General features: G+C 37.3%; 1 protein-coding gene across 4 annotated transcripts in view; it reads left to right on the plus strand.

The window, feature by feature from the left end:
- Window positions 1-11,501, plus strand: part of SYTL2 (synaptotagmin like 2) — a 64,528-nt gene extending 53,027 nt beyond the window's left edge. For all 4 annotated transcript variants that reach the window (XM_056329019.1, XM_056329018.1, XM_056329016.1 and 1 more), the window contains 8 exons: window positions 1,779-1,898; window positions 2,865-3,034; window positions 3,648-3,750; window positions 4,161-4,331; window positions 5,532-5,610; window positions 6,566-6,665; window positions 7,414-7,619; window positions 8,601-11,501. In XM_056329019.1, the coding sequence (XP_056184994.1) occupies window positions 1,779-1,898; window positions 2,865-3,034; window positions 3,648-3,750; window positions 4,161-4,331; window positions 5,532-5,610; window positions 6,566-6,665; window positions 7,414-7,619; window positions 8,601-8,746 (1,095 nt within the window). In that variant the 3' untranslated portion in view covers window positions 8,747-11,501. The remainder of the gene's footprint in view (window positions 1-1,778; window positions 1,899-2,864; window positions 3,035-3,647; window positions 3,751-4,160; window positions 4,332-5,531; window positions 5,611-6,565; window positions 6,666-7,413; window positions 7,620-8,600) is intronic.
- The last annotated feature ends 128 nt before the right edge of the window (window positions 11,502-11,629 follow it).

Raw genomic sequence — 11,629 nt, forward strand, 5'->3', positions numbered from 1 at the left:
TACAGTGTGTGTATATATATATATATACACACCATGTGCTGATTCTGGAGTTTATCATTACCGAAGTACCATCTGGCCAACATGAAGCAGGAAACTAATGAATGGGTAACATAAATCTGGTAGAAATAACAGGTTAAAAATAAGCTTTGTAGATACAATGTAGTCAAATAGTATTAACACTCATTTCTATGTGCTAGTTCAGTTCTGGAATTATTTTAAAATAATGAATTCTGATAATATCATGCTTTCTAATTAAAGAAGAAATACAAAGAAATGTCTTAAGTACCATTGTCTTTTCCTTCTGCTTAAAAGAGATACCAGCCTAACAAATTGAGGGTTCTCTATTTGTAAATAGTAACAATATCCTTATTTAACATTTGGAATTAACTTCAAAATAAAAAATAATAAAAAAGAAATAAAATGTGTAACATGTTCTGGAGGCATGTAGTCACCCCAGTGCTTAATAATTCCTTGTCTCTGAACTTCCAGACATTCCACAAACTTTCATGAGAAGAGCTTTGACTGTTCCCAGCCAGAGAGCAGGCTCTGAGTAAATTAAGGACAGGGCTGAAAGTAAGCAGAGCTGGGCGTAGTCCTGTATCTCTTCTGCCGATGTGCTGTGTGGACAGCAGCTAAAACGGTCTTAGGGAAGCCATATAACCTTCCTCTGTAAGAGGGCTCAGGATTTTCCTGTCTTTCAAAGAGTCCATGTTTCAGGACTGATTATCCACACTGCTCAACCGTAACTTCACTCCCCGGATTTATTTGGACAGTCCCAAATAGTGCTCACCAAAACGGGTTTTCTCTCAAGGAGCCTTGCCCTAGGTAGGATGGACATTAGTCAGTCCATACCTTTTGGCCTGCTTTTGCTTAGCAGTGTGGACACAGCCAGATAAGCCACAATCAATGAATCTTTATAAAAAGACTTATTCAAAATGCTTATAGATATTTGTTTCTATAAATATTAATTTTCTTTATGTGTATAGAAATTGATTACTAATCTGGCATCTGTTAGTAGATCTGTGGCAACAGTTCAAAACTGTATAGAGGAGAGGGGAAGCCTTGTAAATTGTTCACAGGTGAAATACAACAGGGAGATGATGTTTCTGCTTGCATAGGAAGATGCCAAAGCACACAAGGGAAGTAAAGCATTGATACTTTAGCACCATGATAGCATTGAGACAGAACAGGGTTGTAAGCATGTAACCTGATAATGACCAAGTAAACCAAAACTGCAGTTCCCTGATGGAAAGCTTGCCCTCTTGCAAGAAAGGCTTTTTGCAAAAGCCATTCACTATATCCAGTGCTGTTCTACTGTGCATGTTACCCTCCACCTAGCTGCCCTCAAGATAGAGGGCACAGAACTGATAGTATTTGCTGTGTAACAGAAAGGGGCTGGTAAGAAACCTGAGCATGATCACTTGCATAAGTTTATGTGTGTGATAGTGAAGTAGGGAAGTTGAGTTTAATTGTACCAATAAAGTTAACTTTGTACTACTTCATTCCTATTTGAGATTTAAAACCAAAAAACAAACCTGGTTGCATTATTGCTTGAAAAAAATTTCAGTGTGGGCTTTCCATCGGAAAAATTCCGTTTCAACTTTTTTTTAAGCACATGACCTAATTTGAGAAATATTAATTACTCGTGTTGCACTACAAAGGGATTAAAATTCAGGTTTTCACTGAGTCTGTCTGCATTAAAATTCTGTTTGTTTCTTTTTTTAATGTTCCTTGTGACTAGAGCCTACACAGACTTTCTTTCTGTGATGTTTTTGTAGAGCGATGACAGAGAGACAGATACAACATCAGAAAGCAGTTATTCCTTTGGCAGAATCAAGAAGAGCCCCAGCTCTCTAACCAATCTTAGTGGCTCTTCTGGCATGGCCTCCTTATCCTCTGTATGTAAACCAAAGCCTTGTTTTAACGGCACTTTGCTTTTGCTAATCTCTTCAGTGTTGTTTTGCATCCCTTCTTATTCCTCTTATCTGTCTTCCCTTCGCATCTCCATGTCCATCCTTCCCTCTGTTATGTGAACCCTTGCATGGAATTGCCTGAAACAAATAAGTAAAATCAGTTTTACTTTGTTGTTGTCTAGTAACATATAGGAGCCTGTTTGGGACTCCACTGTGCAGCGTACTCAATAAACACTGAACAAAGAGAGGCTTTTACCCTAAGAGCGTATGTTTGTAGCTGAAAGTGAGGAACAATTTATATAGAACAAACATTTCAAAAAGAAGAAAGGGGAAAGAAATAAGTGAAAGCAAGAGACAGTATTGGTATGTGGGATGCATAATGAAGTCGGTGAACTAGCTAATCAAAAGTCATTAGCTTGTGGACTTTATGGGGAAAGGTAGTATTTTGGGGAATGATACATTAAAAAAAATTTTACATCCTTCTCTTTCTTATATGTAGTGTTTAATTTTCAGTGTTTTATTTAGGTATATGATTAAGCCATTTAGGCTTTATCACTAATCTTTTTGTCAGTATTTGCAGAAGGCCTGTCTTAAACTCTTAGGCTCTGCTTTCTGCAAGGAAGATCAGCTGAAGAGATATTTCAAGTATCTGATCACAGGCAATCTCCAGACTGGCAGCATCCTATCACTTTGTTTTTTCTGTCTCAATGCAATGCACTTTCAAATTTTTTTGGTGTAAAACTTGGCCTAACACCTTTGATTTATAAACAACTTTCAATCTGCTTCCTGAGAAGCTTGTATAAAAGTGTCTATTAACGTTTCGTTACTACATCTAAAGGGACACAGTTGATTTCTTTGCTGTCTGAATTCTGAGTATAACTTCTCCTCTAATCTTGAAGTATCTGATGAAATGCAAAGCCTGGAAATTTTTACTCCTCTTCTATGATACAGGTGAGCGGAAGCCTAATGAGCATCTATAGTGCAGACTTTGGCAACGTTGATGTGAAGGGGAACATTCAGTTTGCTATTGATTATGTAGAACAGCTGAATGAGCTCCACATTTTTATTTGCCAGTGTAAAGACTTGGCAATGGCAGATGTTAAGCGACAGCGTTCAGACCCGTAAGTACAGAGAATATATTTTTTTCCTAATAGAAGCTTTTCTTATAACATGAAAAAGAAAAGAGATTGGAAAAAATGCTATAACTTGTTGGAGTAAACAACCCAATAAATAAATGAACAGTCTTTACGTGGTTTTCCACTCTGAACTGAATACAGAATTGCCACTATAAATTGGTACATGTATTAACATGGGAAGCTCAAACTTTTAAGAACACAAAATTCTCTTTTAAAATTCAGCTTTCCAGATGGTAAATCATGCTTTAGTCTTCAATAGGATTAGAGCCTATAAATATGATATGTAAGCATACTATATTAAAGATATAAATAATAATTTTAAAAATTCAATTAAATAATTAAATATTCTGTATTTTTATGTGTTGAGGAGGTATTTCAACAGACTTCCCCCAGGTAGAAGGATGTTAATGCCCTACTTCAGAAACTGTTGTTATATTTCACCACTGTTGTTCCATTTCTTAATCATAACAAGCTGAACAACATAATGGCTAGTTAAGTGCATTTCTTCTACTTTATAAGCAAACATTTGTGTATTTTAGAAGGGGAAGTTGGAGAGGATTGTGTTTCTGCTCCTCTAACAAGCCTGTCTAAATTTTAGGTATGTAAAGACGTACCTGCTTCCAGAGAAATACAAGCTGGGCAAACGGAAGACCTCTGTCAAAAAGAAAACCTTTAATCCAGTCTATAATGAAATACTGCGGGTATTTATCAAACTGTTACTGGATATGAAATACTGCATGCATGAAGTATGAGGAAGCTTAACTTTTAGGCACAGGTCTAACACCTCTTTTGAGAGCATCTAAGATGAGATGTATTGCTCTAGAAGTACCTATGTCCTTCCATTGATAGGTTAACTCTACAGTGTACTCTGGACACAGCATTGAGAACACTCGCTGTTGTATGCTTCTTGCAAACAAACATACGCTAATTATGAGTTTAAGATGCTGGAAGTAGAGTAAAGGATGAAGAGAGTTTTGTTCTGAAATGAAGTGAGCAGTTATGGTTGTATGAACCCAGATGTGTTTTTCCTAACCCTGTCACTTTCAGACACAGCATTGATAAAAGTCCGGCTTGTTTTAATTATCCTTTTTTTGTTTCTTCCTCCTGGCAGTATAAAATTGAGAAGGATCTTCTAAAGAACCAAAGTCTTAATATCTCTGTCTGGCACAATGATACCTTTGGGAGGAATAGCTTCCTTGGTGAAGTGGAGCTGGATTTAGGAACTTGGGACTGGAATGATAAATCCAACAAGCAGATCAACTGGTTTCCACTCAAGCCAAGGGTAGGTTAATAAGGCTGGGTTAGCTATTTTGTGTTTTCCACTGTGTAAGTGCAAAACCAAGTCATTATTTATATAGGCCGGTCTTGTGTGCTCTGTGTTTTTTTTGTGTTGTTATAATCATAAATACCTCTTTACTGGTAAATGGAACATACAGTTCTAAGGTTTCTGCTAGTCTAGTGTAGGTAGCTATTACAGTAGGAAAAACTTCCTCATAGTCTAAGGAATAGGAATTTCAAGGTATTTTTCACTTAAATCATGTTGCTGCAACAGATACTTGAAGGCAATTCTTCCCTGAATATGTAGTAAAGCTCGTGAGAATACTGAGCAAGTGCAGCAACATTTTAACATCAGATGCAAGAATGACTTCCGTGTCTGCGTGCCTCTTGTTTGTTACTGAGTTTCAGCCAACATCTAAACTTTTAGCTAAGCCACTGCCAGAAGTTCTGGTTTCTTTTGTTGTTTTTCTCCTTTTCTTTTTTTTTTTTTTTTTTCTTCCGCTTGGATTTACTTCATTAATTCATTCCAAAATTAACTAATCCAAAGTTTAATAAGTTGTAGAAAAAAAACAGGAATGTCACGGTAGTCTTTAGCACTGTAGTTTCATTTTAAAACTGCTCTGGGTAGAGAAATGTAACCAGGAAAACAGGTGTCGTGTTCCATCTACAGGTGGTCCATGACTCTTTATGAAGAAGTGACATATTCTTGTGCCTTTCTGAAAGATAATTGTTTTTGAAGCTGATTTGGTTTTGAGATTGATTTTTAGATTGCATTAAATGAGACAAATCATTCCTACAGAAATTTGTTTTATAAAAGCACACTTTCTGTTGCACAAAGAAGTAGTGTCCTGACTGAAAGAGCACATGTTCTAGTGTTAAATAAGTGCGTAACAGTGGAAAAGATGCACCCTCAAAGCCTTTTGGCCTCTCCTGGTCTTTTTTTTTTGTTTTAGTGGAAGAGCTGTGTATTCGAGGCACTGTGAAGTGGTTAAACATGCCCTAAAATCTCTCATGTCCTGTAAACAGAGGGAAGATTTATGGCTAAGGAAACAAGAGAAAAAAGTTGCCTCATGTGGAAGTCAAGCTTGTTCTAGTGGAAAATTTTGTATAGTAAAGTCTGTGCGTGAACTGCAAGGTTTGAGTTTTGGTTTTTTTCGTTTTGATTTTGTTGGGTTTTTTTGTTTTGTTTTTTTTTTTATTTCAGACTTCAACAATGGCTTTTAAACTAGAAAACAGAGGGGAGATGAAACTAGCCCTCCAGTATGTCCCACACCCTGTTGGAGGTATGCATTGCTTCTTTGTTTGGGTTTGTCAGGCCTTTGGGGTTTTTGTTCTTTTTTTGGTGGGGTTTTTTTGGTGTTTTTTTTAAAGCTGTTTGATGTTTTTCACCCAATTCAGACATCTTGTTTTAACAAAAAAGTAAAACTTTTTTTTTTTTTTTTTTTTCCCCTAGAGGATTATGTCACCCTGGTCATGAATTCAGTTTAGGATCCAAAGATCACTTTAGGACTTTTTGTTGCTTTTGACGTTACTACAGAAGAAATCACCTCACTGTTAAAATTTTAGATTTGTAATGCAGTCCGTATGTGTAACAAAAATTCTGTTTTCGCACTAATAAATTTAGAGACTCTAAATCAGCAGGCAGGTGCTGTAATCTGCTAAATAAACAATGACAACAAACTAAATTCAAGCAATATTAGAAGTAGAAAATGGCAATAAGTATTTAGAATGCAGCAATTTATAGAATAATTATATCTTATTATAGATCTGTTTGGTTTAATCTTGTCTGGCAATTGGTAACTGGCTGATCTGAGAGTGAAGCCAGGTCAGGTCTTTAATCCAGCCAGTCAGTCAATAAGAATTAAATACATTAAGAGCACAAAGGAGCTTACTTGAAAGTACAAGTGGCGATAAATACTATCATCACATAGACTGAAGACAAGCTGATCTCTTTATCTAGGAGGCTTGGAAAGAGAAGACCAGTAGTGCGTATTTGTTTACTTGTAACAGAACAAATGTCACGGTAGGAATACAGACATGAGGTGATCTTGCAGTACTTTGATGGGATGAAGACTGCAGCTTCCAGAGTACAGAGAGGGATGTTGAATGAAGACGTGAGATAATGAGAGTCTAGGCTGAGTACCATCTCTAGAGATGGGCAGGAACTGCTACATCATAGAAGTTACCTTTAAAAGGGATCTACAAGGCTTAGGCAGATGTTTTGTTTTATTTCTACAGGAAAGAAGTCTCTATCTACTGGTGAGGTCCACATCTGGGTGAAGGAATGCCGTGACCTTCCCCTTCTGAGAGGCAACAGGCTCAACTCTTTTATTAAGTGGTAAGAACTGAAGTCACCAAACATGGTGGCCTAATAACGCTACTGTTGTGCTTTCTAATCTTATCTTCATTTTTTTTCTACATTGAAATAAAAAAACACCTAATTGTGTTCTGATTCTCCTTTATTGTAATGTAAATTGTCCTGCAGGGCTTACAGCTTCAAGATGCTAAGTATATATCACCAGGTAAAATTTCCACAGGGAGGACTTCCAGTGTAATCACTACTCTTTTTATCTTGTCTGCTCAGTTGCTTGGTGGAAGGGCTAGTCAAAATTGTGCCTGCTTTTATTTGCATTTAAACAAAGCGTGTTTGTGCAAGAGTATGGTTTAGCTTAGCAAATCATGGGAGGAGACAGAAGGGAGCACAGTTGTATTTTATTCTCCTTCCTTTCCACATACAGATTTAAAATGTAAAGAGACAAAAATAACAAGATGGTTGGGAAATCTGTGTCAGCAACAAAAGGGTTTCAGCGCCATTCCTGATCATACAGCAAATAAACTCATTGTGCCTCTTCCCCACCTGACTTTGCCTTCCCTTCCACCCTCTGAAGCTCAAGGGTGGGTACACGCTGGCAGTGTTTCTTGGAAGGGACTGAGAATATGACCTTTGACTTCATGATAAAGCATCTTATCCTCAGCCATATTCTAACATGCAAAGAACAGCGTTAATCAGTAGGTTTTGTCTATTCAGTATGTTTAATGCAGGCCATGCTGTGCAAGTGCAAACTGACACCACTTTCTTTTTGAAGTACCATTCTTCCAGATACTAGCAGAAAAAGTCGACAGAAAACAAGAACAGTGACAAAAACGACAAACCCAATATTCAACCACACCATGGTCTACGATGGCTTTAGGCCAGAAGATTTGAAAGAAGCCTGTGTAGAGCTCACAGTCTGGGATCACAACAAACTAGCCAACCACTTTCTGGGAGGTCTCAGGATAGGCCTTGGAACAGGTACTGGAATATTAACACAATAATCCTTAATTTACAAAATACAGTATTTCCTTTTTTCCTTTTCTATTTCTTTTCTTTTTGTAAAGATCACTGAACAGCCTTTCAGTTATTTACTAAAGCATTTCATTCAGTAACTTACCTATTCTTCAGCACAGAAGAAATGTAAATAGTAGTGTTATGAGGGTTAGGATATTAGAAATAAACTTTTGCCTGGCCATACATTGTATCTGGTACTGTTTGAAGTACAAGAATATGCTATTCCTGCACCCAAAATGTTGATAACATCTTACCTACTTATTGCATGCGTAAGTTTGTATGTGGTAGAAAGACAGGGTTGGGGAGCTTAAAGGATGGATCAGGAATGCATTATAAGATTTGAAGACATTGGATAGGAAAACTTAAAAGTGCAAACAAGTTTTTAGGATAAGGGTAGTATAAGATGTGCAGGTGGAAGAATTGTATGCTTTCCCTTTCGTTGTCCCCTGAGGGCCTGAGGGGAAGATGTGTTTGGAGTCTTTTCAAGCAAATCTAAGGAAAAATTACTTGTCCCAAATTAATTTCTTGCATGGTTCACCAGAATAACCTAAAATACAAATTAGGATAGCAAATCTCAATTTGAATTTTAGAGTACCCGAGGTTGTATTTCAGTACAAAGTCAGTGTCCTGTTTTATTCTTAAGACCTTTCAGATGTTAATTGCCCATACATCCCTCTCCTTGGGATTGTGACAAAAAGACTAAGGATAACAACGGAAAAAAAAAAAAAAGCCTGGAGAAAGATGATGAAGTTTCTATGTGAAACTGTTATTAATTGTATTTGACAGAATTGTTCAAGTGAAAAAATGTAGAACTGGATCTTCAAAGTACTAGGGTCAGCTACCTGAGGAGATGAAAATGTTTTAGAAGACAGGCAAATTAGATTGTCTGCTCTCAACTCTGCAGCACAGTAAGTAATGTTTCTCTTAAACCTGACATTTTTCTAGGCAAAAGCTATGGAACTACAGTAGACTGGATGGATTCTACTTCAGACGAAACTGCCTTATGGCAGAAGATGATGAACTCTCCCAACACATGGGTAGAAGATATACTACCTCTCAGGATGCTAATGGTTGCAAAATTGACAAAATAAGGTGGCTTTTTAATTGCTAGTGTCAAAAAAAAAAAAAATAATTAGAGGTGTGGGGGTGAAACCTGGAAGAGGAACACAGTAGCTTTTTTGACAGTCTGTGCTCTGTTGCTGTTCTGGTTTTGTGCTGTCAAATGTCACTTTCTATTTCAAATTAAACTTCTGCCTTCAGGTTATTATGTAAATTTAAAGGATTCTTTTGTTTCTTATTCACTGAAAATTACTTCAGGAAAGAAGGTACTTACAGAATTCAGTGGTAGAAGTGGCAGTGATACCTGGATGCTTGCGTTGCCTAACTGAAGTGTGGCTGATCCCTTAAATCTAAATCACCAGCGGGGGGTGGGGGTGGGGGGTGGGGAACAGCAAGTCAACTTTTTCTGTACACTTCTAGGACTGTTCATTAAGTCATTAATATGATAGCAACAGGTTGCATTAGCATGTGCTTGTATCCTCATGATGCCAAGTCAAATCTCTCCAGTGAGGCATATGAGCATGAAGAATTATTTTTTTTAAAGTTCCTTTTTTTTGTAGTTGTACATTTCTAGGATACTAAAGTCGCTTCTTGTATTATGAAAGAAGCATTATATGAAGTGGTACTGTCAATATCCTATTCTGCAAGCTGCAGAGGACTGTTCGTTCCGATGTGCTATAAAAAATCAAGAGCTATAAAAAAGTTTGCTTATATATGTGTTAATTGTCTTGCTAGTAGACAATCCTGTCTCTTCAATGGTGAAGACATAGAGGTGAAACTTTTTTTACTCAAATGCTACTCTAAAGGATCTAAACCTGACAATTTTAGTGATGACAAGTAAGTTGGGTATTTAGTCTGTAAAGTACTCGTCTGTACCTCTGTCTGTTAGCTAGGCTTTTGGTTGGTTGGGGTTTTTTTCCAAAAAAAACGTAATTTATCTGTGCTTCAGCACCACCATTAGGAGAATGTTGGGGTCATGGTGGTCTTGGTTTAGACAGCTTTGCAGACTTAGGGAATAGAACTTGAATCTGTAACGTGTAGAAATGCATGCTACTAAGGAAAGGTAAACGCATAAAATACAAACTGTATTGCTTTTTTTAAATAAAAGCAGCCTATTAAAGCTAAATAGGAATTCAATGTTTATTAAAACCCAGTGTTTTATGTTAGCAATTCAGCGTGCAATACAACAAAATGCAGACAGAAAACATTTCTGAAAATAAACACACATTTATTTGCTCCAACTGTGTAGGTCTAAAAGCCGGTGAAATCTTGCCCTTCAGTTAGAGAGGAGAAGGGGGCTCTTCACAGCTCCAGCTCAATTTCTTAATTTAATCACAAAAATTTAAATGCTGCTTGGTTGTTGATTATACACTATGAATGGAAAAAAGGAAAGGTGCTATTCAACCTGCCAAGGAACCCACTTTCTCTCTCATCAACCAGGCAGCCTGCAAAGTTTACAAATGCCAAAAGTAGTTGTCAGTCTTGATACGTTACTGCTTCAGGTGTTTTGGACGAGATTGGAAGCTGCTACAGATCCCGCTTTGCCAGGTACATACAAAACATTATTCTTGTATGAGTAGGGAACAATGCGCATACGGCACTTCAGAACAATGTGCTTGTACTGAACGGGTACCGCAGCTGCTTTGCTGCTGTATTCTTACATCACCACTCCTGAAAGGGTGGGGATTCTGGAAAAGCGAGGCGGGCACCTAGCTGCTTTATATTCACTGCCTAAATGCATTCACACTCACCTGAAAACATAGGTTGCTGGGAACACGGCCTACAGTGTCACAGGATTAAAGGTTTTGTTGTTGTGTTTCCTGTGAAGCTCAAATACGTTGCTATGTCAAAACAGCTTTGGGACTTCAGCCAAAGGCTTGGGGTCTTGAGGATCTAGATTGGCAGGCAAGCGTCATGTAGTCTGTGTTCTATACTGTATGAAATTTTGATAGTTAAACTTGACTGCCGTCAAAATAAAATGCTTGGTTTGTGACAGCATCAATCTCCTTGTCTTTTGGCCAAGTAGAACATCTTCTGTCTCACTATTATTAATCCATCCTAGAGACAGACACTGCATTTTGTCATTATCTCAAAAGACACTGTTTACTGCTACACTAATAGATCAAAACTGTGCGCTGCACTTGTAATTAATGTGATTCAGTAATGGCACATCAGTATTATGTACTCATCTAGATTAATCAAGAAACTGAGCCAAGTAACAAGAATGGGCCCTTTTAGTACAAGAATTCAGTGCTCCACCTGAGTTTTTAATAACTTTTTTCCAGCTTTTGCAGAAAATGAGACTACTAGAGGTAAACAGGTAAGGACAGTTGTCAACACACACAAAAGTGAATCTTCCTTGTGCTTCAGAATTTACAGGAGGTCAGCAGAGGCTGTCACAGCAGTGTCTTTGAAAAATATAGTAGCGCACTTCACAATGCTAGATATTTTAAAGTTATTGTTAGTCTGCCATGGAGTATGCAAAAAAGCTATAAATCTTTAACATAACGATTTTCAGCAGAGCTTTAGCAGCTGTGTTTATGATCTTTTTAGTGTTTTACTATCATCATGCACAAGAAAAGTCAAAGCTGTCCTGGTAAGACGAACTTCAGTAGAAGGCAAAATTACAAACCAAGGTGCTTTATCAGTGGAAATAGTACTTTGATTACCCTATGCATGCTGTAGCATTTAATTATAGAGTAGAAACATTACAATTTCACCTCCTGCTAAAGGATATTATGTTGATTTATTACAAGTTGCTTGAAGGTAATGGCTGCATCTGATCATGTAAACCAGCAGGAATCCTGTATTGAAAATATGTTACTGAAGTCATGCAAAATTTACTTTTTTAGAAAAGATTATTGGCACTTTTTGGCGTTCCTCTGAATGTGGTTTGCATAATAAATAATAAAGCT

This window comes from Falco biarmicus, chromosome 2 (assembly GCF_023638135.1).
Source record: "Falco biarmicus isolate bFalBia1 chromosome 2, bFalBia1.pri, whole genome shotgun sequence".
Taxonomy (NCBI): domain Eukaryota; kingdom Metazoa; phylum Chordata; class Aves; order Falconiformes; family Falconidae; genus Falco; species Falco biarmicus.